At 37.7% G+C, this 28,000-nt stretch overlaps 1 protein-coding gene across 1 annotated transcript; it reads right to left on the bottom strand.

Moving 5' to 3' along the window:
* Nucleotides 1-388: 388 nt before the first annotated feature.
* On the bottom strand, nucleotides 389-10,558 carry LOC139459257 (barH-like 1 homeobox protein). The gene is made up of 3 exons (XM_071240705.1): nucleotides 9,935-10,558; nucleotides 6,622-6,835; nucleotides 389-665 (listed from the first exon to the last, which is right to left on the bottom strand). The coding sequence occupies exons 1-3, from the start codon at nucleotides 10,545-10,547 to the stop codon at nucleotides 389-391; spliced, it is 1,104 nt and encodes a 367-aa protein (XP_071096806.1). The 5' UTR covers nucleotides 10,548-10,558.
* Nucleotides 10,559-28,000: the final 17,442 nt, after the last annotated feature.

Raw genomic sequence — 28,000 nt, 5'->3', positions numbered from 1 at the left:
TTATCTGGTCAATCGTTGCAGACCAATGCAATCTAGTCAGCCGCTGGAGTACAATGCAATCTGGTCAACCGCTGGAGCACAACGCAATCTGGTCAATAAATGCAGAACAACTTAATCTTTAGAACTCTTTCAGAACAGTGTTACCGGTTTAGCGTCATTGTTCTGATCACTGACGTGCCTTCTTGTATACAGTCACTATGGAGGGGATACATCAGCCGTCAGGAACGTCATTCCCCATGTTTGACGTCACACTTTGTCAATCTAATGGCAGTGAATAATTAATTGCACCACAATGCACTGATAACCATACCACTGTACATAGTCTTGTAATGTTGAGCATGTGCGCCCAATGGAGCAGTAGCATTTTCCATCTGTTCTACCCTGTCAACTAGTTGGGTTTCTCCAGTGTGGTAGAAGAGGGAAGATGTCCCAGAGGGTGTCCTACTGATGGCAGGTAGAGCCCGCTGAGGGGTGGGCGTGGCGTGCCCAGTACCCCCATGTTATGGCGGAGGTAGGCAGACTCGAGACTGGACACGACGCTTGCAGCCTGGGGGTAGAGCTGAGACCAGTAGGGGTTGGTCTGTATGATACGTTGAACTGCAGCGTAGTTGGTAGCCTCTGCTAGTAGTTCTATTCCAACAGCTGTCTGTCGCTTCCATTTTGTTCTGAAACAGAAAAGAGAACAATGAACTGACAAATGATATCATTGAATCATTTTGAATTGTCCTGCGAATCATCGCGAGGGGAGTTGAACTGGAGTTTAATGTCGATTATTGCACTCAGATCATGTAGAGACGCTCGTGTGTGCGTGCATGCGCGTGTGTGTGTGCGTGTGTGTGTATCGCGTTCGTGCGTTTACGCGTACTGGCCAGGTCTAGTGCCGGTTATATAGTGCTAGCCCGCTGAGATACCATGCCGCAGTTTAACATGAATACCCCACTCAGACACAGTATACGGACACCGAGCCGACCAGTCCTTGTTTTATCCCCTTAATGGCGAGCACCATGCAGGGAAACAACAAGTACCATCTATTAACGGATTTTGTTATGACGCGGCCGGGGATCGAACCACCGACCTTCCTCTCTCCGGACAGGCGCTCTACATCAGACACACGCTCCGAACAATAGAATCATCATCATCATCATCCGTCGAAGAAGATTGAACAACAGACTCAAAAACAGATAACGACAATGAAGCATGTGTGCTTCTTTGAATGCTTCATATTCAAACCATGACAGACACATATCATTGCGCATTTCACAAGTGAGTCAGACAAGACATACAGATATCATTGCGCAGTTCACAAGTGAGTCAGATATGAAAAGCAGATATCATTGCGCAGTTCACACGTGGGTCAGATATGACATACAGATATCATTGCGCAGTTCACACGTGTGTCAGACATGACATACAGATATCATTGCGCAGTTCACACGTGTGTCAGACATGATATATAGATATCATTGCGCAGTTCACACGTGTGTCAGACATGACATACAGATATCATTGCGCAGTCCACACGTGTGTCAGACATGACATACAGATATCATTGCGCAGTTCACACGTGTGTCAGACATGACATACAGATATCATTGCGCAGTTCACACGTGTGTCAGACATGACATACAAATATCATTGCGCAGTCCACACGTGAGTCAGACATGATATACAGTGAAGGGAGTTTGTGTGTGTGTGTGTGTGTGTGTGTGTGTGTGCGTTCATGAGTATAGTCAGGAACTTCCATCAGTATCTTGCATCACCACCAACATCATCTCCATCTTCATCCTCTTCATCGTCAAACGAAGAAGAATAAGAAAATGAAGGAGTAGGTGATGACCCTGACTCAGTAACATCCATTATGTTTTGAAATATCGCAAAGTCATCTGAAGGTACATTTATTCCAAAAATCTTATCAAACGTCAAGTACGATAAATCAAACAATTTGACCGGAGGCGAATACAATATTTCAATCTAAAAAGTCAATCTGTGGAAGATTATCGCACGATCTGTTGTGTTAGCTAGTGCAGATCTGTCAACTGTAACCGCGGGCGGTAAATACATAAGCAAACAACGCAATACCATGAAGAAACAAATCGGGCACAGCAACAAATCATGCGAATGGATTTCTGACCCATCACTTGATTGACTGGTTTGTTTACAGGCCTACCTTCGCATGGCAGGGGTACTTCTGTGTGGTGTAAGGCAACAAACACATACTTCTTTAAGCAAGTTTTGTGAATCGCGGGTTCTCCCGGTACGGCAAGAAAAGCTCACCTTTTCTGCCAGAAACACCAGAAATTCATTCATATAATTTTCACCGCCATGTTACCTTTTTCAACAAATAGAATCTGTTTCTTTGGATGAGCGAAACTGGTTGTTCCCATTCGTTGACGATTTCTATTTAGAGACTTGCAGATTTCTTCTATTTAAAACATGACTATTTTCTTTCCAACAAATATTTACTTATTACGATCCTGCCATTTCCACATTTCCTGTGTGCAGTCATCGGTATAATGTCCTTTTAAGCAACATACGTGATCGAACATAAATAAAAATGTAACTCTTTTTATATAATTAACAAAATAATGAGATTTCATTTCGTGATCCTTCTCCTTACAGATGTACAAATGATTGTGGAAATTATACTGAATAGACTACTTGTGATAGAAACCACCCCACCATAGAACCCATGAGCATAATGATTGTATGATTGTCAATTATAATAGCAAAATAACTCGACATCTGTGCAATTCCATACAACCACTGTATGTAGCAATCCATTTAGTTGCCAATGCGTGCAATCGACTGCGCATAACTAGAGTCAACCAATGAAATGAAACTACTGTATTCCGTACAAATATTTCAAACTTTTAATGGTATTCAATTGTATAGTGTAAGCTCGACAAAGGGTCCTTGTAGCAATGTTCCTGAATACAAGTTGTTTCATTTCATAATGAAATATGTCAATTTTCCCAACAATAATGTCAAGTTAGTTGCATATAAAAACACGATAATATGCAATAAATATGGAAATGGGACATATTGCTCATAAATGGGAAAGTCCAGTGAAATGGTAGCGATCAAATTCAGCATGGAAACAATGAAAGCAGTATTGATGACTGAACAAAGGTGTTGTGGCATTCAGGCACTCAGAGGCGCTTAACGGAAATCACTCCAAATGAATTAATGTAATAAAGCAATCTTGTTAGTGGATAGTAAGTCGATATTTGATATATTAGTATGTAAGGTCATTTGTATATTGTAATATACTACTTCAGGTTTTGTGAGACAAAAGTACAGGGTGAAGATATGTCCACCTCAATTTTCCGTATATTGAATTAGTAAATGGAGTTAATGTATATCATATTTTTCTGTATGTTTACATAAGTTCTTGTAACATGTACGTTTTTCACAACAATAAATATGTGAACATGTGTTCTCTAAAAAAAGTTACATTATTTGTGCTACATAATATGTTTATGCATATGTCTATTTTACATCAACGAAACGTTACAGAAATGGCCGTGTTGCCGACACTACCATAACGATTTCGAATAACAAATGTGACCCACCAGGAAAAAAGGGACCTTATGGATGCTAGGATACAATTGTCACGCTTTAAACTTGCTTCAGTGAAGATCGTCATGTGTGCGGACTGTACAAAACTATATTAATTTCTCTCGTTAGTTACTAATGTAATAAACACATTATTTCAAAACCTTTCAGCACACATTTCTACTTTCGATTCATCATACACTATGTTCAAAAACCGTAATTATTGCATCAACAGTTATAAGTCGGAAAATGAATCAAAATGTTTGTTGTCATGTATCTCTATAATTGATATGAATTGAAGTTTGTGAATGATATTTTGTGTGCAGAAGGTACATGTACAGTAGTTTTAGAATATGATTAAAAGTCAAAATGTGATTTTTCACCAATAAGGTCCCTTTTCTCCAAGCGGGTTTGTTGGAATTTTTATCTATTAATTGAAACAATCTTACATAAATATACCGCAGTGAATAACGTCGTCCGCACAGCTCGACACAATAGGAAGGGATCTTACACCGGTCTCTCATGTGTGATGCACATTTTTTACCTCTTCAGATTTCGCTGTTCCTATTTTTAGAGTAACAAGGGCTCGGTTAAAAGTGTAACGGTGCGGTTCGAATAAGTTCTTGGTGTCTGAATGGCACACTTATAAATAAGAATTAGAACATGTTACGACAATTGTTTGGAGACAACGACATGCTCTTTGTCAAAAGTCTAGTGGACGAATATATTACCACACCTGATGGATAGTATGATAAAATACAACGCTAATTCTGGGGATTCAGAAACTGAAAAGGGTATTTTCATTCTCAATGAAAATAAACGAGGCAAACCTTTCTTTGTTATCGAGCTGATGTCAAATGGCGTTCTCCGAAATCTTGAATATGAATCAAAGGTATTTTTCTTCTCCACATATTTGAATTCATCAATAGCACATAAATATATTTATGAGTGCTCTCTGGCACATTTGAAACTAAATATATTATCATCATTACTTTTTGGACTCTTTTTGTCTCATGTATACATGCATACGCGTGTATATGTATGCGCGCGCGCGTGTGTGTAGATATATTCGTTTGTGTGTAATACTGTACATATGTACGTGTGTACGTATGTATGTGTGTGTTATTCTCATTACTTGTATATTATTTCTATGCACTGTAATTTATTCTGCACCATATTATTCACACATCACATCACTTGTCATTGTACATCCTTATAGAAATGCTTTGATTAAATTTAGATGTTCAAACCATAAACTTATGATTGAATACGGACGTACACTTGGTATAAGTGCGAATGAAAGATTCTGTCCATTGTGTATCGTACCTTGTGTCGAAACTGAATACCATTTTTGTATGATATTTCCATTCTATAATGATATAAGAAGTATATTACCGAAATACTATGTACAAAACCCAACCCAACAACTGCTGTCATCACAAAATGCTTACACTGTAAATCTTAGCGAAATATATTTTCCTGTCAATGAAAAGAAGATGTAAACAACTCAATATTAATTAATTGTCACTTAGATTGTGCAAAGTATAATATTGTATGGGGCTCAATTGAAAAAATCAATGAAACATGTATTGTATAATGGGCCGATGGCCACTTTACTGCAATAAACTCTCTCTCCATCACAGTGAAATGAAATGTATGTAGGAGAAGGCCTCGTTCCCAATCTGAATCACTTTGGAGAACAAATATGTTCAAACTACACCAGCACAGGACAAGGTGGGACAGGACAATGTCCTTTTTAATCCACGGGATATGTATGATTCAGGAAATGAACTAATTTCTTAGAAATTATTATGGAAGTTATCAGATGTGTCCATATGAATGATAATTCGACTTTAATCACGTCAACACTTGTAAGGGTTTTGTCGCTTTTAATTCCATGTTTATGACTTTAACAATACGTAAGATTTATGTAAAGCTAAATGATGGCATTGGATATTATGAGGAAGTTTGTTTCTAATATTTGAGCATGAGCGAGCTTTTTACCCAAAATTTCCCAGGAGATAAAAGACAAGCATAGTGTGAACAATTCATCTCGGGTCACCTACTTGCTCATTCTTTAGGTTCGAAAACTCAGCATTTTATATTTGAGCCACACTTATGAACTTGGTCGCATAAGAAGTGTTTGAATTACAATTGCATATGTAAGAAGACAATAGGCTAGTCTTCAGACAGGACCTGTAAAATACTTAGTTATCGAATCTGGGCAAGACACGTCAGGGGTGGGTGTGAAGGAGTAACCACTTCTTGGTATAACGTGAGATTGTTAACCCTGACAGGAGGGCGCATACCGAGCGGGCCGTAGGTCAGTGTGTTTATATTCTCAAGTCAACCCGAGGAGATGTGGTTTGTCAATTTATAAGGCGGCTCGTTACATGTATGAGAAGAAAACATCGCGATACCTTATAGTGAAACAATACAGTGTATCGCTGTATAAAAGGAAGTCGATCAAAGCGTGCGAGAGAAGATCACGTGCAGTATGGACCAACTGGATTCATGACATGTAAACTTGAACAACTTTACATGACCTGCCCCGGTGGCTCCGTGGGAAAACAATGGGTTACGAAACTAAATACGATATGTGAGGCAGCATGTTCGATTCCTGTCATCCATAATAAAAAAACAAAACATTTCTTGATTTCGATTTTAGATTCAGATTTTAAAACACCAATTTCAAATTTATAAGTATAGAAATATTAGTAACTCCTCATGGGAGGGTTTAAAATCAATCAATGTAAGCCCCCAAAGGAGGGTTCACAACCATGGTAACCAAGAATGCAAGGGATTACATTTAAATTCATGCGCTCTATGGGAGAATTCAACAATTTCATAAAGCGTATAACCGAAGAATAAACTAAGTACGACAAATTCATATCCCCTGTCAATGCCAACTACTACTACTACTTATGATAATAATAATAATAATAATAATAATAATAATAATAATAATAACAATAATAATAATAACAATAATAATGTTCTAAGCAGTGAATTATAATAATAATCATAATAATAACACTAATCGACAGCTGCAGTAGTTTAGCTCACCTTCGGTTCTGGTACCATGTCTTGACCTGTGTGTCAGTGAGTCCGAGTTTCGTGGCCAGTTCCATTCTATCCTGGACACTGAGGTATTTCTGGCGGTCGAAACTTTTCTCCAAACACCGTAGTTGGTGCTCGGTAAATGCTGTTCGGGCCTTTCGGGGCTTTTTTGACTTGTAGAGCATCATGGGAGAACCATTAGCATCTTTTTCTCCGTCATCTGAAATCAGAGAATAAACTTGTTCCAAGTTTTTGTTGAAAAATATTTCATGAAATAGAATGCAATACACTTTATGTTTTATATTTTATTTTTCTGCTGTTTACTGTAAAATGAAAACAAAAATACCACGTGTCGATTACCTACATATGAATAACGTTAATAGTAAAATAAAAATATTAAATTAGGAGAAGCTATATAATTTTGACGGGATCTTCGGAGAATATATATTGACAATTTGTTAGATATTGACGTCCTAAAAAGTAATGACAAAACATTGTGCTGAAAATAATTTGTGTTATGAAGTCATTTATTGTAGCATAGTTTATTGTGTTTATTGTGTTTATCTTGACCTCATGAATAATAGTACTTTTTGTGTATATTTTTTATGCAATGCGTATGTCGCACAATAAACGTTCATGGAACATGGTGACCGATAACAGGTGTTATATTCAGACAAAATTAACTAAAATGTGATGTGAACGTCTTAAAACATATGAACAGAAATTGAGAATACATGTAAACCATAACTTAATGACAACATGACAAAATATTTGCCATAGAAGTAATCGCATTGATCATAGATATAAAAATCAATATTAATCGTCTAAATGAATTCTGTAAATCCCGGGAAACTAGATAGATTTGAAAGATCCGTTCTTTATAATTCTTCTGAAAGTAACGCGAAATAGATTATCCCTTCAAGATTTGTTTACATATTATTTATCGAGGCTGTTTGTGAGGAAACCCCAAATTCTTAAAAGTACAAATAATTAATATAGAAACGTAAATGGAAGAGACTTCTTTGATGCTTGATTCACAATGATTTATCGTGGCGGCAATTTTCTTAAGTGATTAAACGCTAACAAAAAGGGGCAAAGACGTATTTCTTCTGTCACGTTTCTCTATAAGACCAACTGCATTGGTATCAAGCCATCTACAACACTCGCGCTCTCTTTGATGTGGATTTGTAGTATATGATCTTTACACTTTCTGAGCAAAGCGAAACACCGCACAATGACCAACACAACACAGTAATGATGGTGTCTATATGCCTGGTCATGAGTAAAACGTTTGTTCTCGTTTTGCCATCGTTTAATATCCATTTGAAAAGACCTTTCCCAAGTATTATTCACAGCAGGGAGTCTCGGGTATAGTTTGTACGTATATTAACTGTTATGCTTTTATAATAGGTTGATATTCCTGAGAGGGTGGCAAGTAGTTCCTTCACTCAGACTCGTACTTAATGAACTCAGAGACATGTACGTTCACTGGACTCAGGGTTATTAAGAGCACAGTTGGGTGCGTGGAATTTTGATACAAAAATAGATTTACTTTCAAAACAAACCCGCTGTTCCTTGACTTATAAGTTAACAAAACGCCTTTTGATCCGAGGACTGGCTACATTCGGTCAACCCCCCTACTTGTTTATTTCTACGCTCATAGCAATAACTCCGGACAAATATTTTCGTGAAAATGATTAAAATGAACGGGTCATAAATATTCATTTATTTATTTTATCCGATGTTGTTGTATTTTACAGATGTACATGGATTGTTCATTATCTTGCTAAGCCTAACGGCGGAAAACTTGCAATGTTCAGAATGTCGCGAAAGTAAAGCTAGCTAACTTAGCATAATCTGGAAATGGTCTTTTAAAATTTATCATTTTTCAAATATTTCTTCGCAATATGTTTCGTAAGCACATGCTTTTAGAATCGTACGATGGACCAACGAGATTTTCTATGATTATCTAAATGCTTTTTGTCACTTTTATCGAATATATCCTTGGTTTTATACATCAAATGAAGCGTTCATAAAGCTTAAAACTTTAAATCAGGGATGTCATGTGAAATATGTTGTCAATAAAGAAGAATTAAGTCGACGACTGATTGACACTGAGAGAGAAGTTGCAAACATTTATAATAAAACAAATTAGATTTATCTGTAGTTGATTCTAAACGTTTAGCGTGGTCACACATGGAGAAGACATCGTATCTAAAGCAGTTATAATTAAAAACGACAAATGTAAATAGCATTGTTCATTGTTAATAATACCTGTATATTTTTTTTAGTATTTTTAATAATTACATTAAATTTGGCGACTTAAATTGGGTGACGCCTGAATAGGGTGCACTTTGTGCATAATGTAAACACTTGTAAATTAATATGTCATGTATGTTCGTAGTTTCATGCGTGTGAGAACAAGCTAATTGTATTTTTAATAATTGTCCTTTCCCGAGTTTTAACACAGTTGTTAAAATAAATACAAAAAAAATAAGTAATGTTATTTATCGCATTTGGAATATTTAATTTGTACTGAACACATTATCCAAGAAGATCATACTGTACATCGACTAGGTATCCTATTCAACACTGTCACAAACAGAATGTGATCTATCCGGTAATTGTCATTTGCTTAATTTCATTCATACCTTAAGAGAAACCTAGAAATGAGGTCAACATATTTTCTGATACATTATAATGATATATCCGATCATGAACATTTTGAAGTAGATATTGTCAAAAGAGTATCAATATAAGTTCATACGAAATTCCATTGCATCAAAAAATGAAACCGCTGGTGTAATAAATGATTAATAACCCACCTTTTCGCGTCTTAAGGGGTGTTAAAATAATATAGTTTTCTCCAAATATATAATCAATACTTCACTCGAAAGAAATAACACTGCGTGCCGGAACTACTTTCAAACGACATTAAAGGCACTATTTCTGAGTACGATCATGAAAATCATGCACCAAAAATACATAATATATAGAACATGTATCTTTTTCTTGTCAAATAACTTGTTTTTTTCCGATCTCGTGACCTGCAAAGTTGTCATTTTCACTCGTGGCTGTGCCATTAATTAAAATCTCGATTTTGCAGGTCCTATGAGTTAAACATGTTATGTGACAAGAAAAGACTAATATCCTCCCTTAACACATTTCTTTAAAACGAAATAAATCACATTGAATTGATGAGTGTTTAAACGTACTGTGAACCAGCGAATCACATCGCGACTTATTCAGCAGCTGAATAAAAATATAAAGATTATATGATGTCACACATTGATATCATAATTAAAGAAACGCTAAGAACCTTTAAATGTTGACCCGTCATCATCCGAGTCATCCGAGTCTTCATGAGGGTAGGTGCTGCTGGATATACTATCTTTTCTGTGGGTAATTTCTGGACACGGACGCTTGACCACTCCAGGAATATCAGCAAGAATGTCTGTGATTAAGAACGAAGGTCTTTGGTAAGCTGGAGCCGTGGACACAGTGGATGACTTCTCTGTTGTTTCTCCAGCACGAACTGAATGAGGTAGATACTGACCATCAAACACACTTGAGGAAGAGTCTCTTGCACAACGATCTCTGCTGTGGGGATATTGATGGATGGGGAACACTGGTTTAGCTGGATAAGTGTCTTCAGATGAACAGGAAGAACTAGAATCCGAATGATAGTGTCTGATGGCACCAGAAACAGCTCCAGGAGTGTGTTCTTCATAAGTCTGTTTTACTGCCTTTGTGTACCCTTCATCATTCTCTGGACGCCTAACGTTTGGTTTGAGGTCTTCTCTGTTGGGATGATGGGTTACAGATTCGACTTCGGAATCTAAGTCTGATACAGGGCTTCCTGGGACCCTTCGTTCTCCCGTAAAAGAGGAATCAGACAACGGGGTGGATGAACGTCCCGTCACTTCCGCCATTGTAACAGCTGGTCAAGACTCCTTATCCAAATGGCGAATCCGTTTTACGAATTAAAAAAAAACTGTAGAACAGTCGTCCGTAAAATCTGACAATTCTCTCACTGATAGACGTAAAGAAATCCCTATAAAATTAATTCTAGGATCAAGACTGAAATTAAATACTTTTAAATAGTTCTTGAATTTCGAATCATCCAATGAAACAGAAACTAATTATTAAGTCAAATGAACATCACGTTACGAGAAAATGATAGCTTCATATCGTCTGCGGCGATAGCCTGTCGCGTGCCTTGTCGTCGACCGTGTGGTCCGAATAACGACGTGGCTATCACTTTTAATGGAATTTAAATCTCAAACGACTGAACCAGTCTAGGAGATGGCATTGTCGCGGGACACAAATGCTGGGACAATGGCATAACAGAGGGCTTGTAACATGTCCCTCTTGCGCGCACTCAAACATATGCTACTCGCTTCAATGATCGTCGATGGATCAATTCTATTCTGTGCGATTACCTCCACCGTCTTTTGACTAGCAAATTGAACGGATCGTTCCTGCATGTTGATTTGAGCTTGCTAGGAGAAGGAAGGGGGTACCAGCACGGCTGAATGCTCGGTGAACGGATTTAAGACTTGTAATGCCCTGAAAGGTCCTCACAGGGCGGGGCTAGGACCTCCTTAACTCATTGCCGCATTCACGTCTGCCGCTGGTAATATTTCCCGCGCTCTCATCGTTAGGAGACGAGAAAGTTTGTAAAGAGAATGGCGTTTATATTGGATATGGTTTGGCACAAGGGACAAGAGGGCAATTATTTCATAGATATCTGTAATTACCACCACGTTTTCATTTCTTTAGATTTGTAGAAATTTCCCGCCATTTCCATGGAGGCAGACGACAACGATGAAGAGATATTAACTGATGACTCGGTGATTGTAGACAAAAAGATCGTCGGACAATACTGGCAAAATGAGTTGATAATTGGTAGATTTGACAAGAAATTTAATAACTTACGATCAAATGGAGGTCTATTTCTGTCGGAGCTTTGGTGTGATTTTTCCCATTGAATTGCGGGATCTTTTATTACCTCCCTTTGCTGTACCAACTGAAAACAAGCTGACAAACCCATGCATGTGCACACGCAGGTGTTTTTCCTTGTCCTTTTATTTTTAAACTTAAATATTAGTATCTGTATCGAATTCATTTCAAGGATTTTAAAAAAAAATGAGCAGTTAAATTAAATATAAAACGTCAAGGCAAGAGAATAACCAGTCTTAATTATCCGCCGAAACAGATTCCATTTGGCGTAGAGGGCAAAATAGCTGTAAAATGTTTATGAATCGACCACCGAAAATCAGTTGTGACACAACTTCGCAAAAAGGGTAAGCATGTCCTGTCCTGTTGTGCAAATCAGATATATACTTGTTTTATTGAATAAAAGGGACAAAACCCTTTCCATATTCAAAGGAAATCTCTGCCGGAATCAGAGTAAGTTGTACGATTCCGACTATGCCGCGAGTATGGGGTCATGAATCACTATCAAGAAATACGCTATTCTTTAATGTTTGCTTCAATCTTCAATTTGGTTTGTTGTTGCGAAAAATATTCCTCTTATATATATCATGGAGTTCAGAATAAAATGTTTTCGTGAATTCTATGATCGCCTGAAAGTTATGAATATTATGAGATAGTTTTGGCTGAGTGTTTCCGTATCGTACTTATCATATATTGGGAATTAAAAGTGTTTTATGCGAACCTTGGGCGAACATAATACAGACATTATATTCTAATATTTGATATTTACGGTGCCGAAACACCAAAGGATAACCTTTAGCGATCATTATTCACACATTTTATTCTAATATTTCATATTTACGGTACTAAAAGACAAAAGGGTAACCTTTGGCGATCATACTACATACTTTTTATTCTAATATTTGATATTTGCGGTACGAAAACGCAAAAGGGTAATAATCTCGTTACCATATTTTGCCATCCTTACAATAATCGATGTTTTAGTTGTAAATTCTCTCAATGAGGGGTGGTCGGGTAGCCTAGTGGTTAAAGCGTTCGCTCGTCACGCCGAAGACCTGGGTTCGATTCCCGACATGGGTACAATGTGTTAAGCCCATTTCTGGTGTCCCCCGCCGTGATATTGCTAGAATATTGCGGCGTAAAACCATACTCACTCACTCACTCACTCACTCTCAATGAAGTAACTTTAGCATCCGTGCACGAACACAGTGATTCTGTGAACCGCTCCCAGTATCATATAGCACCAAATGTTGGGTTATCGCAAAAATAGCACTTTCCATTATGTGAACAATCTAATTATTATTAGACATACATCTGAAGTTCTGATTGAAATAATGACATTGCATATCTTTATGTTATCAAAAAGGGTGTAAAATTGTTTGTTTGTTTTCTTTGTTGTGTTACGTCACACTCATCAATCATCCAGCTGTATTGCAGCGACCTATAATTTATCGAGTAGGGGCCACACAACCAAGCGATTAATATGATGAGCAACGTCATGCGCAATTAGCCAGGTCCGCGAACCTGACTACCCAAACCACTCTGTCGCCCCTTACAACTAGCTTAATTAAGTTGCTAGGGATCTATTTTAACCCCAAATCAGTAAAACGTCCAGCTATGTATTAAACATGTAGCTCATTCCACTGCTGAGCTGCAAAGATTAAGAACAATAAAGCATTAAATTGAAGTCTAAACAAAACACAAAAGAAAACTGCTTCACTTCAGCTTGGTGCTGGCTTAATTACTGGAAATATATTACGGACAAACACTATTAGTTGATAAGTACTTACATTTACAAATATAATTTCACAATTGCTTTTTTTGAGCTTCATTAGACTATCACTAATAGAAATGTATCATTTTGTAATTATCTGTATAATTTTTTTCGGCGGTTCTTATATGTGTTGCATTAAAATTTTACATTTGTTAAAATAAAATATAAAAATTGTGTTCATTGTATTTCATATCCACAAGCCGCTTTCTCACACACAGTCACACACACGCTTCACATTGTTTCTGTAAAACCCGATCTGATTCCATGTCCCCAGTGGCTTTGCTTTTCGTAAGACCCGGCTTGATTAAACATCTGGTTGTAATAATGTGTTACCTACAGCTGCGTGGATTAGTGTGGCGTGCCGCCACGGCATGTAAAGTTGCTCATGTTATCAACCCCTGGTTTGTCTGGCCCAATCTTGAATATTCGCAGGGCGTCGTGATTAACTAGAAAAGTGGTGACTGCCGCGATACTGCATTCACTCGAAGTATTCGCAGTATTTACCCGGGAGAGCTCCATACTAAAACCTCGTATGGAAAGTTGTGTCATACACACGTGCCATATACGAATGTGACAAAACGTCATCTTCGCAAAATGACCCCATCATGTCTTGAACGACAACCCTTATTTGTTGTTGTTTAACGCCGCCCTGAGCAACATTCCAGCTATATGACGGCGGTGTGTAATTAATCAGTCTGGTTCAGTCAAACCTGTGATTGATATTACGAGCAACGTTCTTCGCCGTCGGGGTGTGATGCTACACAATCCACCAAGCCACCCAGTCTGACCATAGATCCATCTGGTCGCCTCCTGTGACCAACATAGGTCACTGGGGACCAAACAAGGAAACACATCGTCGTATGATGTCCACAAAACCATATTCCGAGAAATGATATGTATATATGGACATCAAAAGACGTATACGACATTCATGTTCACATCGAATACACAAATACAAGATTCACAGAAATAAAATAAAATGGGTATACCATTTGAAGTACTAAGCCATGCATGTTCACATCTAATCTACAAATAACATATTCACAAACAGAATAAAATAGACACACCATTTCAACTATAGAGTCATGTATGATCTCATCAAATACACACTAAAATAGTCAGAGTAATAGAAGAAAATAGGCATACTATTTGAAAAATTTAGACATGTATGTTCATGTATTATACACAAATACAATATCTAAAGAAATAGAACATAATAGGAATAAGGTTTGAAGTATTAAGACGTGTATATTCATGTCTAATATATAATAAGATATTCGAAGAAAAAGAAGTACATATACTTAACGTGTAGAGTATTAAGAGATGCATGTTCAGATCTACTACAGACATGACGTTCAAACTCAAGCCAGCTATCAGAGACAGTACAAAAATAGTCGTTATTAGCCGCATATCTCTGTAATTGGCTAAGCGCGTAAAGGGCAGTGTCATCCTAGCGTGTTATTGACATCTATTGGGCATTATCGCCCACTTGAGATCAAACAAATTAAGGAAATTGCTGTTTGACTGGCCGGTGTCAAGAAAATATGCGAAATTAAAAGCTCTTTGAGCGTATTAATACGTTATGAGATGGCTTGATCAAGGCGCAATGTTAAATCAAGGGTAAAGATCCGCGACTGCGGTGGTTGCTGAGCAACGTATTTTTGTGAGGAATTTGATGCAGTGTAGTGTGAATATTTCACTGCGAACATTTACTGATGCTGGGTCGCAGACCTCCAATGACAATAATGAATCATTCCGACCGAGACAAGATTTCGTCAAGTTAAATATAATAAAACCACTCATTTATGAACAAAATATGTTTATCATTACTCTTGTGAGCTGCGTTTTTTCCAGAAAATTCTGTTAAACTCTTTATGGAAATTATTACAAAACATCATTTATTTTTATTTTGAATTAACAGCTATGCTAATCCGATTCGAAAATATGAAACAATAAATAGCTTCAATGTTCCTTAAATGAGAATACAGCGTATGCGTGTCGACATTCTTGTCAAAGCTTTTTTTACATCAAGAATTATTACAAATGTTAACAAATGTTATGTATTTTCTTGTTTAAATAATTGGTATCTGCTGTGAACCTATTCATAAGATCGTGATATGTTACAAAGTGTAGTTATACACATCTAGGTCTAATATGTAAATCTATGTGACTATTTTTCTGACATTTGTGTATATATGTGAAAGCGTTTTAGCAGCAATATGCCGGCAGTCTGTGAGTAATCGAGACTGGACCAGACAATCCAGTGACTAATATTGTGAGCAACGATCACCAACCACGTCACCAAGCCTGACCACACCATCCGCCTCTGTACGACAAGCATGCAGGCTGCTGGAGACAGTTTCAACGTAGAATTCCCACAGGTATGCAAACGCACTGCAAAAGGCATCCATTTCAATTCTTAAATTGAACCAATTTGGTGAGGACATTTCTCTGCTGATTATGCACGTCTAATTTTAATAAAGTAAGTATCGGCAGAAATATTTATTTTAAAATGGTTGATGGTGAGATACAACGATAATTTTCAGACGTTACAGTTAACCTGACGTCAAACTGAATTAGCCGTATGTGTTCGTTTCAACTTTGCGAAATGGAGGAGAACGAATGAGCATTAATCTTCCACCACAACGAAACTGATATCAAATATATTTCTATCTTCTACAGTGACGCAATAACCATGTCTTTAACTTTGACCTCTTTTGCTGAAGTGACATCATGCACAAGTGATAGACTTCTGACGTCATAGTTTGAGTCAAATATTAATTAGAATATTGCTATATTGATTTCGTTTGATGCATTATAATTATAGGATTTATACCAGAGGCAATGACTTTCAATGATTTTTTAAAACTAAAATTCTCCACAATACGTCTTTCATGACGATGACCCACAGCATGTATATTTTAAGATACTAGTATCGTATTTCTCGTTTGATTCGATGGAAAAAGAGAGGGTTTATACAATTAAGCATCGATGCTGAACATTGTGCATAAAGAATACAAAAAAGGAGGATAAAGGCAAATTTTGGCCCACTGATAAAGTCAATTTTTTTCATCACGAGAAGCTTCGTAAAACTGGTAAAAAGTTTTAAGACATGTTCAGATGGTTGATAAATAGCTTTTTGCCTTTCTTACACCCACAAGTTGTATTCTTCCGGCATGTTCAAGTACACAAAAAGGCTAAAACGAGCGTAGAAGGCCAACTTTTCCAACATTTACATGAAATCTAACCGTAAGCAAATCCGTGATCCAAGATGACTTTTAAACAATATGTTTATGCTGTTTTATCTAAATCAAAAAATCTGCTAGCGTCAAAGACTTGTTCGTATGCCGTGCAAGTACACAAGGACGCGCTTGGTGTTGTTAAATATATATCTGTATAAAAAGTAATTGAAGGATTGCTGACCCTCTGAGATGTACATAGGTGATAAGAAACCCTAACAGCTGATGCCTTCGCGATGTAGTCATAATAGATGAGGATGTGCATGTAATTGTATTCTTACAATAAACAAATTGAACTTAAGGATATATGTTTTTTGTAAATAATTATAAAGGGTACTGCCATTTGAACGTTACCAGGTTGTTGGTGTTCCCATTGTCCTTTGCATTAACCTTTTCATGAGAAAGAAAGATTTGAAAAGTAAAAATTCCAAAAACACAATTCCGCCCATCTTAAAAATGTAATACACCATTATAATATTGTTTGAAAGCTAGTATTCTTATCTCACGGCGCCAAACTTCAGTTTCCTTCCATATCTCTTTACAAAGCGACGATTTAAAGATATTTGTATCATATTGCATTTTAAAAAATCACATCTTCCGCCAAAAGATTTGCCTTGTATGGGAACCGCATCGAACCGGTACCGTTGCGCACATTAACCATTTTGTCCGGGCATTGTCGTGATGTAACATTAAAGTTAGAGGTATTAAATGCATCGCTGCGTTTTTTAGTAACACCTCTTGCTAGTAACACACCAAAAGTTATCGTAATGTGAATGCAATGTATCTCTTGCACTGATGAACATTGGGCAATTTCCGAATAAAAAACGCCGGAAATGCGTCTTTTTCAAGCAGAGTGAATGGACAAACGAGTGATGGGAAGCTACATTTACGTCAACGCAATATCAGTTAAAAAACAAAACCTTCTTTTTGACGAGATTTAATACAATTTTAATGAAACGTGTAATTCTAACGAGAAATATGTTCTCCACTTTGTAATGTTTCAATTGATGTTAATAGATCAATACTATTTGAAAAGGTATCAACTGGGTGATTGATGAATCTCGCTCCATCTTTTGTTGTTTGTAATAAAATATGAGGTGTGTATTTCAGGTGTAAAAGTGTGTTTTGTATCTTCTGTTTGTCAGGAAATAGACTTTCCCGATCTCATGTTCGTGTCCACTTCACTGCCTCACATCCACGGTTGTGTAAGCGGAGTTGAAACTTGTAAAGGCGCGATCCAGCTCTGCAACAAATCATGGAATTTGTACCTAATTCACCTAAGTGTTTACTTTGTAACGGGGAAATAGTCGATTTGGAGCTAACTCAACACGTTCTGTAGACTAGCGAGATTCCATGGGCGATAATTGTTTTTTTTAATACCAGTGATTTCTAGGGGGATTCGCAACAGATGTATTCTCGCACCAGGTTTGTTCTGCATTTCTATTCAAACGAAAGTAGGGTGGACAAAAGCTTGGGAATTGATGAATTTAGAAATAGTCCCTTCGTTTAAAGGAAAGTCAGTTATCAAGGGTGATTATGCTAAGGTAGACGCGCATTGAACCCAGATGGTTGTCCCAGCATAACAGCTACACATGGACCATGTCGGATTAAAGACGGTTGAAGAGATTTCCAATGGCATTAATTCAATTTCTAAAATTGACACCAGGACGTGTTAAATATCCAGGTAGCGATTGTTGTATTTTCGCTGTGTGAATTTAACACTGGGAAACGGCAGTCGATAACAAAAGGCAAAGCTGGATGTGTCCAAAACCAGATTTCTTCGTATTGAGTTGAGAGGAATCCGTACGAAACACGATGTCGTTGTGACAAGTCCGCCCGGGGTATTGTCCTAGGGGCGATTATTACAGATTTTGTTTGGCGGTGGGGTCAGGAGACAGCGAGTGCGGACCATTGTGAACGCCCAGGGGCTTTCACTGCCGAATTGACTTCTAGTTAAAATTAATAGACTGAAGAATAAGCGACGAACTGGATGACTTTCGTCCCTTGTCATCCTCTATAGTGTATCTCTCAAGGAGGTGTTATCGCCCTCCGTGGTGCTCGGCTACCCCTTCGGGGTTTTTGTGACTATGTTGAATAGCGGGCTTTACTAATATCTGTTACTAGCCCATGCTGACAATACCCGGGTTGTGTTTAGAGCAAAATATTACGGTTTTGAGGAGACTGTGAATTTATTTTTGAATTTTACCCGAAGGGACTAAGGCCAGGTGTTGTTAATATCGTGAGGTGATTGACAGTAGCTGTTGATGTCCGAGTTAGTCTTGACCTACCGGTCATGTTCAGTAGTACAAGTTCGTTCTCATTTAAAGCGATAATCAAGTGTTCATCTTTACGACCCCCCTACAGATCTCTGGGGTCGTCACGACAATGCTTATTGGGTAATACCTTTGGATCGGCGTTATTAGAAAGAACATTTTCTGATTATTTGTTTGTAATTTCCGATTACAGAAGTATAGAATATACCTGATATGGAATTCAGAAATGCATATTTAAGTTCCGATACGTTGGTATTCGTTTAAGTCAAAGTATCAGTGACACTTCTTGTTAGTTTTGTAACCTCCCATCCCATATATAATTTATCAATTCTGTTATGACAAGTAATCTGGATCCTTTCTTTGTCAAAGCTTCGTTTCGAATCAGATTTGGATGAGGCGGCGCTTCATTGAAACCAGTTGTGTCTAAACAGTGTAAATAGATAAGCACTCGAGGCGACAAAATGGAATGGGTGGTCAGGCTTTCTGGCCATATGAGTCGATTCTCATAATATCAATCACTAGTTTGTTCATGCCACCGTCACAAAGCTGTACTACTAGTGACTGGGGCGTAACACACCACTCACACTTCATGTGCTTGTTATCTTAACACAGATTAACATACTCCTGTCAAATCGTTATGTTTATACTGTTCAGGAAACACGACATTAGGATATCTTTCTCGGGCATTTATTACTTCACTAATGCAAAAACCTACCCTCATGTAATCAATATGATCGCAAAAGACTTTATACGTTCCATGTCACATTGCATATTATTATTATTATCATTATCATTATCATTATTATTATTATTATTATTTAGTATTTATTTTATTTTATTTTTATTTTTTTTATTATTATTATTATTATTATTATTATTATTATTATTATTATTATTATTATTATTATTTTATTCATTTTTTATTTTTTATTTTTTTTCGCAAATAATTTATTCAATCCTTAAATATAATAGTATATGGAATCGGAGGCACTAAGTGACAGTATCATCAATATCCTTCACTGGACAATAACAATTGAAACAATTCGCTCAATTGTGGAGTACTAGTCGTGAATTTGTAAATCATTATTACTTAATGCTATGGACATAATAAAGTTAGGAAATTAATAAAGAAGATGTCAACAATTCCAATGTATACGTCTTATATTTGATTTCTATAGTTTACATTATGAAGGTAAAGGTAAACAAAGTATATTACTGTTTCACTGAAACACAGAGATGCGGAATATTTTGTGACATGTTATATTTTGGCAAGTGCTATATGTTCCCGTGTTTTTCGGGTGATAAATTGGCTTGTCTTTGCATGTGTTTGTGACTGGTATCACCGATGGGGCAGGATACGCTCACATTTTCTCGAACACCTGGTATCATCACTATTTGATAGTGATTCACGGACACATGCTCATGATATAGTCGGAATCGTACATTCGATTCTGATTTTGGCAGCGATTTCTTCTATGTATTGAAAGGGTTTTGTCGCTTTACTTTTATGACCATATTTACTTCACCCGAAGATACATGTGTACAATAGAAATGATATGTAAGTATTATTGCTTTTACTACACACGGTGATACATGTAACATTTTCTTTTCTAAAGAAGGATCAATAGATGTATTAATATGTTTTGTCACAATACACAAGTCTAAACAGAAAAACCGCAATTTAAAAACATATATATTGAGGACTCACTATAAAGCAGGAGTAATGACACCAGGTGTTCGCACAACACTCAGGCTTCAATAGCTTCAATAGCTTCAATAGTGTTGACTGTATCGTTGAACCTTATTTGATTGACGTAAACATATTTTATTCACAAGGAAGGATTTGGGCACACGTTTCCACAACTTGGTAACCCTCTCCCAATCAATTTAAATGATTAGCGTTATTTAACATCACAATGGAGATATGTATAAAAGACAGAGCATATACAAACATAGAGAAGAAACACAAGCGGAGTTTTACATTTACTGTAAGTGCAGTTGAAGTTCATATGGACATTGTGAAACAATTTTTCGTGGTAGGTGAGGTGGGATTCACTCCCTCACTCCCACATTGAAGACATGATAATTCACATCCCATGGACTCTTGTCTTGTTCCGTGTATAGGTGTGTGTGTGTGTGTGTGTGTGTGTGTGCGTGCGTGCGTGCGTGCGTGTGTGTGTGTGTGTTCGTGTGTGTGTGTGCGTGCGTGTGTGTGTGCGTGCGTGCGAGTGTGTGTGCGTGCGTGTGACTGTGTGCGTGTGTGTGTGAGTGTGTGTGCGTGCGTGCATGCGTGCGTGCGTGTGTGTGTGTGTTCGTGCGTGCGTGTGTGTGTGCGTGCGTGCGTGCGTGCGTGCGTGTGTGTGTGAGTGTGTGTCTGTGCGTGCGTGCGTGCGTGCGTGTGTGTGTGTGTGTGTGTGTGTGCGTGTGCGCGTGCGTATGTGTGTGTGTGTGCGTGTGCGTGTGTGTTTCTGCTTGGGCTAGTCCGGACTAATGCCGGATTGTTTTAGTGCTAGCCCACCATGATACCCTACTCACACACACTATACTCATTCCGAGTCGACCAGTCCGAGTGGACCTCCTCCTCTAGTAGCAGAGCGTCTGTCCGAAGAGCGAACGGTCCGGAGTTCGATCCCCTGCTACCTCATACCAAAAGAGGTTAGAAAATGGTAATTCTTGTTACTCTGCCTGGACTAATGGACTAAAACAAGGACTGGTCGGCTCCGAGTCAGCATAGTGCAATGATCTTGAAAGCGACGTTATACTCTATTTCACTTCACCTTACCACCAGTCCGATCGTCAGGCAGGATAACAACAAGTACCATATGTTATCGTATTTGACCCGTCCCGGATCGAACCAGCGACCTTCCGCTCCCCGGGCAGACTCTGTATACACTATACTACGGAGGCGATAAGATGTATTTCATAGTGTGATGGCAAATCCGAATCCTGCACCATGACTGTGAAGCATATTTATGTTATAGAAATAAAACCAGTATCTATCTATCTCTCTATCTCTCTATCTATCTATCTATCTATCTATCTCTCTATAGTCCAAAGATGAGCTGATCTGGATGGATGGATGGGTGATGGGTGGGTGGGTGTTTGGTTGGTTGGATGGATGGATGGATGAATGGATGGATGAGTGGATGGATAGATGGATGGGTGATGGGTGGGTGGGTGTTTGGTTGGTTGGATGGATGGATGGATGAATGGATGGATGAGTGGATGGATAGATGGATGGATGATGGGTGGGTGGGTGTTTGGTTGGTTGGATGGAAGGATGGATGAATGGATGGATGAGTGGATGGATAGATGGATGGGTGATGGGTGGGTGGGTGTTTGGTTGGTTGGATGGATGGATTGATGAATGGATGGATGAGTGGATGGATAGATGGATGGATGATGGGTGGGTGGGTGTTTGGTTGGTTGGATGGATGGATGGATGAATGGATGGATGACTGGATGGATAGATGGATGGATGATGGGTGGGTGGGTGTTTGGTTGGTTGGATGGATGGATGGATGAGTGGATGGATAGATGGATGGATGATGGGTGGGTGGGTGTTTGGTTGGTTGGATGGATGGATGGATGAATGGATGGATGAGTGGATGGATAGATGGATGGATCGACAGACAGACAGACTGACAGACAGACAGACAGGTAGTTAGGCCTTTCAACTTCTTAATAATTTCAAGTCAATCTGTCAAATATATGGACAGACGTGTCCGTTATTTTGTGAAATGACTAAAATATTTGGCGCTTTGTATTGCCTGAAATTATCAGTCACTTTACATATTAACTGTCACATACACATGCATCGAATATATAAAACTTTACCTTGTTACAAATATATCAAGTGCCCTTTGTGATACTTGGAAGTGCGACATATTCTGGAAAGGGTGAGACCGCGCTCCAGCTCCAGGTGCCAATGGAGGCTGCTAATTTGTGTCATGTGTGAAATTGGACAGACAGACAAACAGACAGATGTATTCGGTACTTCAGGCCACCGGCCCATAATACAATGGAAATATACTGTATATGTATTTACATGCTGAGTAGATTTAGTAATGATTTACCGTTCAACACTGTATTTCCGTTCGAATGTTCATGACTTGGAAGAGAAATTTACCTAAGCTTTTTATAATTTGTTCGTTTTCAGCTGACATAAGTCTTATAAAATTCTCAATAGAAGGAGGGGTAACGAGACGCTTGGGAAAAGAGTTTCTTCTTGCTCTAGAATACTGGTCACAAATCATAAGAACATGGAATTCATCTTCAACATGGTTATGTCCCTTCGAAAAACAGAAAGTGCAGACACGTTCATTATATGGGATGGTGTTGTGACGCCCCAGTTCAGAAGCAAGTCTGAAATTATTACACCGGAACATGGCTATAAGTCTACGTTGGTAAAAATACATATCAAGTAATATATGATTCCACATTTAGTAATCACTTGAACTGTGAGTAGTAATTGTGTGAAATTGGGGTGTCAAAGAACCGTTAGATCTATAGTATCGAAAGTAGAAAATGATAGATAGTATTATTTAGATAACAGTCCTTTACGACCCTAATAAACAAGTGCTGAGTTCCAGTTTCCTCGCCCCTTACCCCCTTTAATAATATTATAGGGACATTGGGGTTGTCCCGTAGTGAAGGCGTTCACTCGTATACGTATACAATATGAAGAGGCGAATGAGAAACACGTTCCAAATATGGAAAGTATCCATTTTCAACATTCATCCACGCCTTACAAATTCCATAAACTGACATTTCGAATATTTATTAGACGGCAACTCCAAATGGCCCTCAGCAAGACCATGATTCCACATGGCATAAAAGTCAAAACAGTGATCTAGTCTGTCTGAACGGATAGCTGATAATAAGTGGTTCATCCATAGAACTTGTCTTTCTTCATCACACCAACTTCTAAATGCCACTGAAGGAAGTGACACCGGGTGTTCGCGAAATGTAATAGCATGTCCTGCCGTCCAACTATCACCCGCCACTTACAAGTTTCATTAAAAACGATAGTGCCAGCAGGTGATGAGATGTGAGACTGTATAAAGGTCATAGGGTGCATTGGAGATCATCCCACATCACATTGACAAGGGACGAGTCATATTTAGTGAAACAAACATGAAAACGTCATCACTTGTCACGTTTGTTTCACATGAATCCAGTTTCCCATGTCTACAAGCGCAACAAGAACACCAATCAATGTTAACAGCTCCATAAATTTAATTGTATATGGATATCGTAACGCTCACAATTCTACACCAATTCAAACCTCCATAACGAAATCGTTGACACGGCCTCGCGGTTTCTATTTTCAACAGTTTACTCTAGGCTTCTGTATGTGGCGGTGTCCCATCTCAGAAGTTGGGTCTTTTGTATGCGGCCACTGGCTTACAAAGGATCCTGTAGAATCGCTTATGCCTTCCATCAATTTTCTAACCATTGGAAAAATATATCACATCGTACAGACTATGGTCAATAATATCGGATGTCAAAGGCAAACTATTTGACGAAACAAAAAATCCCTTATTGTTCCCTACGGTTGATGTCTCTCATCGGAAAGAGCTTTTATCTCGTGTCAGAACCTACGAGGATCAGCGCTTGCGCACAAAAGCCTTAAAGTACTGATCGCAGCGCTCACAATGGCGCGTCAACGGAGCAACACTTCATCCTAGGCGCGTTGGTCGTGTTGCTAATTGGTGTCAGAGGCAGAGAATTATGGGAGTTAGTGAGTCAGAAAAAAGAATCTCAGCCTGGAGAACTGTTGAGCTAGTTTTCCCGATGATTTGAGTGTATATGCGGAGGAAATTGTTTGATTTCACGATGTTTGAGTCGGAAGGAGAGATGGCTTGCGCTCAAATGATTGTGTTCAGAACCAGCCGATGAAACCAGTGCATCTCTGGTCAAGCGCACGTAAAGAAACATTACGTGAACAATAGCACTTGCCAAGCTAGTTTCCGAAAAGTTATTTTCCGTAAAATCTATTTATGATAATATTTACGCTCAGTTAACCCTCATGTGGGTTTCCTTGACCACAGATGGGTAAAAATGTTATACATAGCCACGATGGCTTTACATAACAGCAAGTGGAGTAAAACAGATTAAGAATCTTTCTTCTTGTTTGTATTGGTTCTGATATCTTTTAAAAGACCCAAATGAATATTGATTTTAACTGTCGATATATTTATTTCACCTGTGTATTGTCATAGATGTAATTATATATTTGGTGACATGCTATTACCTAATGATAGAATTCATAAAAAATCGGAAGTGCAAATTTTATATGATTTAGAACAGATGGATAATGACCAAAAACGTAAACATGAATAATATAAAACTCTTAATGAATAAAGAAATGAAATACACATAAAAAAAGGTACAATGTACATCGTCACTTAAACAAGTGAGGGACGAGTAAACCAAGGGGTAGGATATATATCGTGTGTGCATATATATAGTATACTTTATTTCTGTTCTTATTCACACACATACAGACACACAGACACACACAGACACAGACACACACACACACACACACACACACACACATATATATATATATATTTAGTGCAGCGAACGAAAAGTATAAATATCAAATTATAATAATACTCAGAGATTTTCTATAATTAAATACATTATTTTTTTATAACTTTAGAAAAGTCAAAACAATATTTTAATATGTATATATATATATATATATATATATATATATATATATATATATATATATATATATATATATATATATATATATATAATGTATACATGTGTGTATGTGTGTGTGTGAAGGAGAACGGCGAACGAAATAAATAAATATCAAATTATAATAATACTCAGAGATTTTCTATGATTAAATACATTATTTTTTATAACTTTAGAAAAGTCAAAACAATATTTTAATATGTATATATATATATATATATATATATAATGTATACATGTGTGTATGTGTGTGTGTGAAGGAGAACGGCGAACGAAATAAATATATATCAAATTTTAATAATACTCAGAGATTTTCTATAATTAGATACATTATTTATTATAACTTTGGAAAAGTCAAACAATATTTTAAGAGTAAATAAATACATAAATAAAAGTGACAGTTCAATACGGTGATTGTAGTATTGCCACACTGTATAAGTCCATACTGTCCGACTGCCCAGCGTATCTCAATAGTGAATGGAACGCTGCCACAAATATGTACGTTATTGCTCCAAACGTATGGCATTAACTACTTAATGCACCCCACACACCTTCAGTGCTTGGGCTCAGGTTAGGAGGGGCGGGTCAATTATGTAGTGAGAGAACAAATTTCACACGGATTGATAAAGTACAGAACAGAAAGGAGAACTATTTTAAATGGAAATTGATATAGCGTTCACTACATGGGGTGTTAGGTCTCATTTAATACCTCGCTTGTTCATTTCATATCAATATGGCGGCGCACAATGGCGTCTTACAGGGGAGATAATTTCTAATTGCCAAAAGAAGAGGACCGCGTTACAACAACGACAAAGGGGTGTTGAAAAGAGACACAAATTTATTGAGTTGCGTTCAATGACTGCTTTTGGGAAAGTGGTCATTCGAAATGAACAGCCCAGGTGATGTGTTCCTGTGAAAGGATTAACTATTTAACGAGCCCTGTCACGACTGGAGGTAGTGTGGTGTCACTCGGTGCAAGACGCGGTCTTTACACGGGGGGAAAATGTGCGGACAAAAAGACAACAAAAAATCCCTACCCCCTGCTTCGTTTAGGCTCGTCACTGGGTCACACGACAGCGGCAATTTCATGCAAAGTTTATCAGAAAAGAAACCTGAGGTCAAGACTTAGAGATAAGCTCTTGCACTCGAGATTTCAGTTCTCTCCCGAGGGAGCGTTCAGTGCAGAAACCCTGATTATTAGATTTATATTATTTTCTTGTTATAAAGGAACACACTTGATTAGGTACAGACTGAAATGTTGGTCCGAAATATTGCCATGCGAGGACTCTAACGTAGCTAGTATGACTGACGCCAGTTTTATATTTTCTTTTCTGTTGTCATTCTGTGCTAGTGAATACACTTAATTTATTTATGTTAATATTTTATGTTTACAATTGGTGAGAATTAATATCACATAAATCTTGTCTATCCCTGTTTATCCTTTTGCCTGAAACGAAGCCTAACCCTTACCCTAACCCTTACATACATGATTTTATGCGGGTTTTTATATTTATATGGTGTATGTCAGTTTATATATATACATTTTATTGGCATGTCAGATTGTCAACGTTTTTCGCTTCGCTTGAAGAAAATGATCTTTGATAGAGTCAGACTTACGGCCTCGGGCAGCGAGCTGAGGTTCACAAAATGATGCTCAGAAAAAGGTTTTGACCACCCAAGACTTCGATGGTTTTATAAAAAATAAATCTACACGGATAGATGATCGGTTTTAAATTGAAAAGCCTCTTCTAGATGAGTAGGACATTGAACATCTGTAAACAGAGTAAAACAATATAAATGTGTGTCAAGTCAAAGATATTTATTGCATTTAAGGTCCCCGGCCCCTATACAAGGAGTCACGTGTGAGAAGTTTTACATGTTCAGATATATACACTAGCGTTTAACGATTCGTTTCTTAGAGAAATTGCCTCTTTACATATATAGCCAGTTTTAATATGACAGCATCATCTTTGAAGAGAGAAGAGAATAAAAAAAGCAGGTACAGGATAATTTGACAAATAGCGTTCTGGTATAAACTTGTTTCTTGGATCACAATAATAGGACATACAAAAGTAAAATCAAGTTCATTTTCTACAGCTGAATGGCATAATGGGCATAACCCCTTCGAATTTTCAGTGGACGTTTTCCTTCCTTCATTCATCATGAGATCTAACAATCCGAGCCTAAATTGAATAAATGGACGTCGAAGGGTTCTTGAGGTAGATAAATCTTTTTCTGGTTGAATTAGACTCTTCACAGTTGTATACAAGTCCTACCTTGAACTATGTTCTCTAGTGGAATGCCATTCTTGGTCAAACACATTAATTAATTTGATAAATTCTTCACGAAATTGTTTCAAAAAGAGTTTAACATCACCAACCCTTTTGTTTAAACATACAAAACCGTAGAAAACAAAGGAAAGG

Source organism: Haliotis cracherodii, unplaced genomic scaffold, assembly GCF_022045235.1.
Source record: "Haliotis cracherodii isolate W230 unplaced genomic scaffold, xgHalCrac1.p SCAF_13, whole genome shotgun sequence".
Lineage (NCBI taxonomy): Eukaryota > Metazoa > Mollusca > Gastropoda > Lepetellida > Haliotidae > Haliotis > Haliotis cracherodii.
Note: the sequence above shows the minus strand (reverse complement) of the source record. Positions and strands in the feature narration are given on the sequence as shown.

What these genes read in the sequence shown, in the direction of transcription:
- LOC139459257 (XM_071240705.1), bottom strand. Translation starts at nt 10,547, where the DNA reads ATGGCGGAAGTGACGGGACGTTCATCCACCCCGTTGTCTGATTCCTCT. An exon ending in TGACGGGTCAACATTTAAAG is followed by an intron (nt 6,836 to 9,934) that starts GTTCTTAGCGTT and finishes CTCTGATTTCAG; the next exon opens with ATGACGGAGAAAAAGATGCT. An exon ending in ACATGGTACCAGAACCGAAG is followed by an intron (nt 666 to 6,621) that starts GTGAGCTAAACT and finishes TTTCTGTTTCAG; the next exon opens with AACAAAATGGAAGCGACAGA.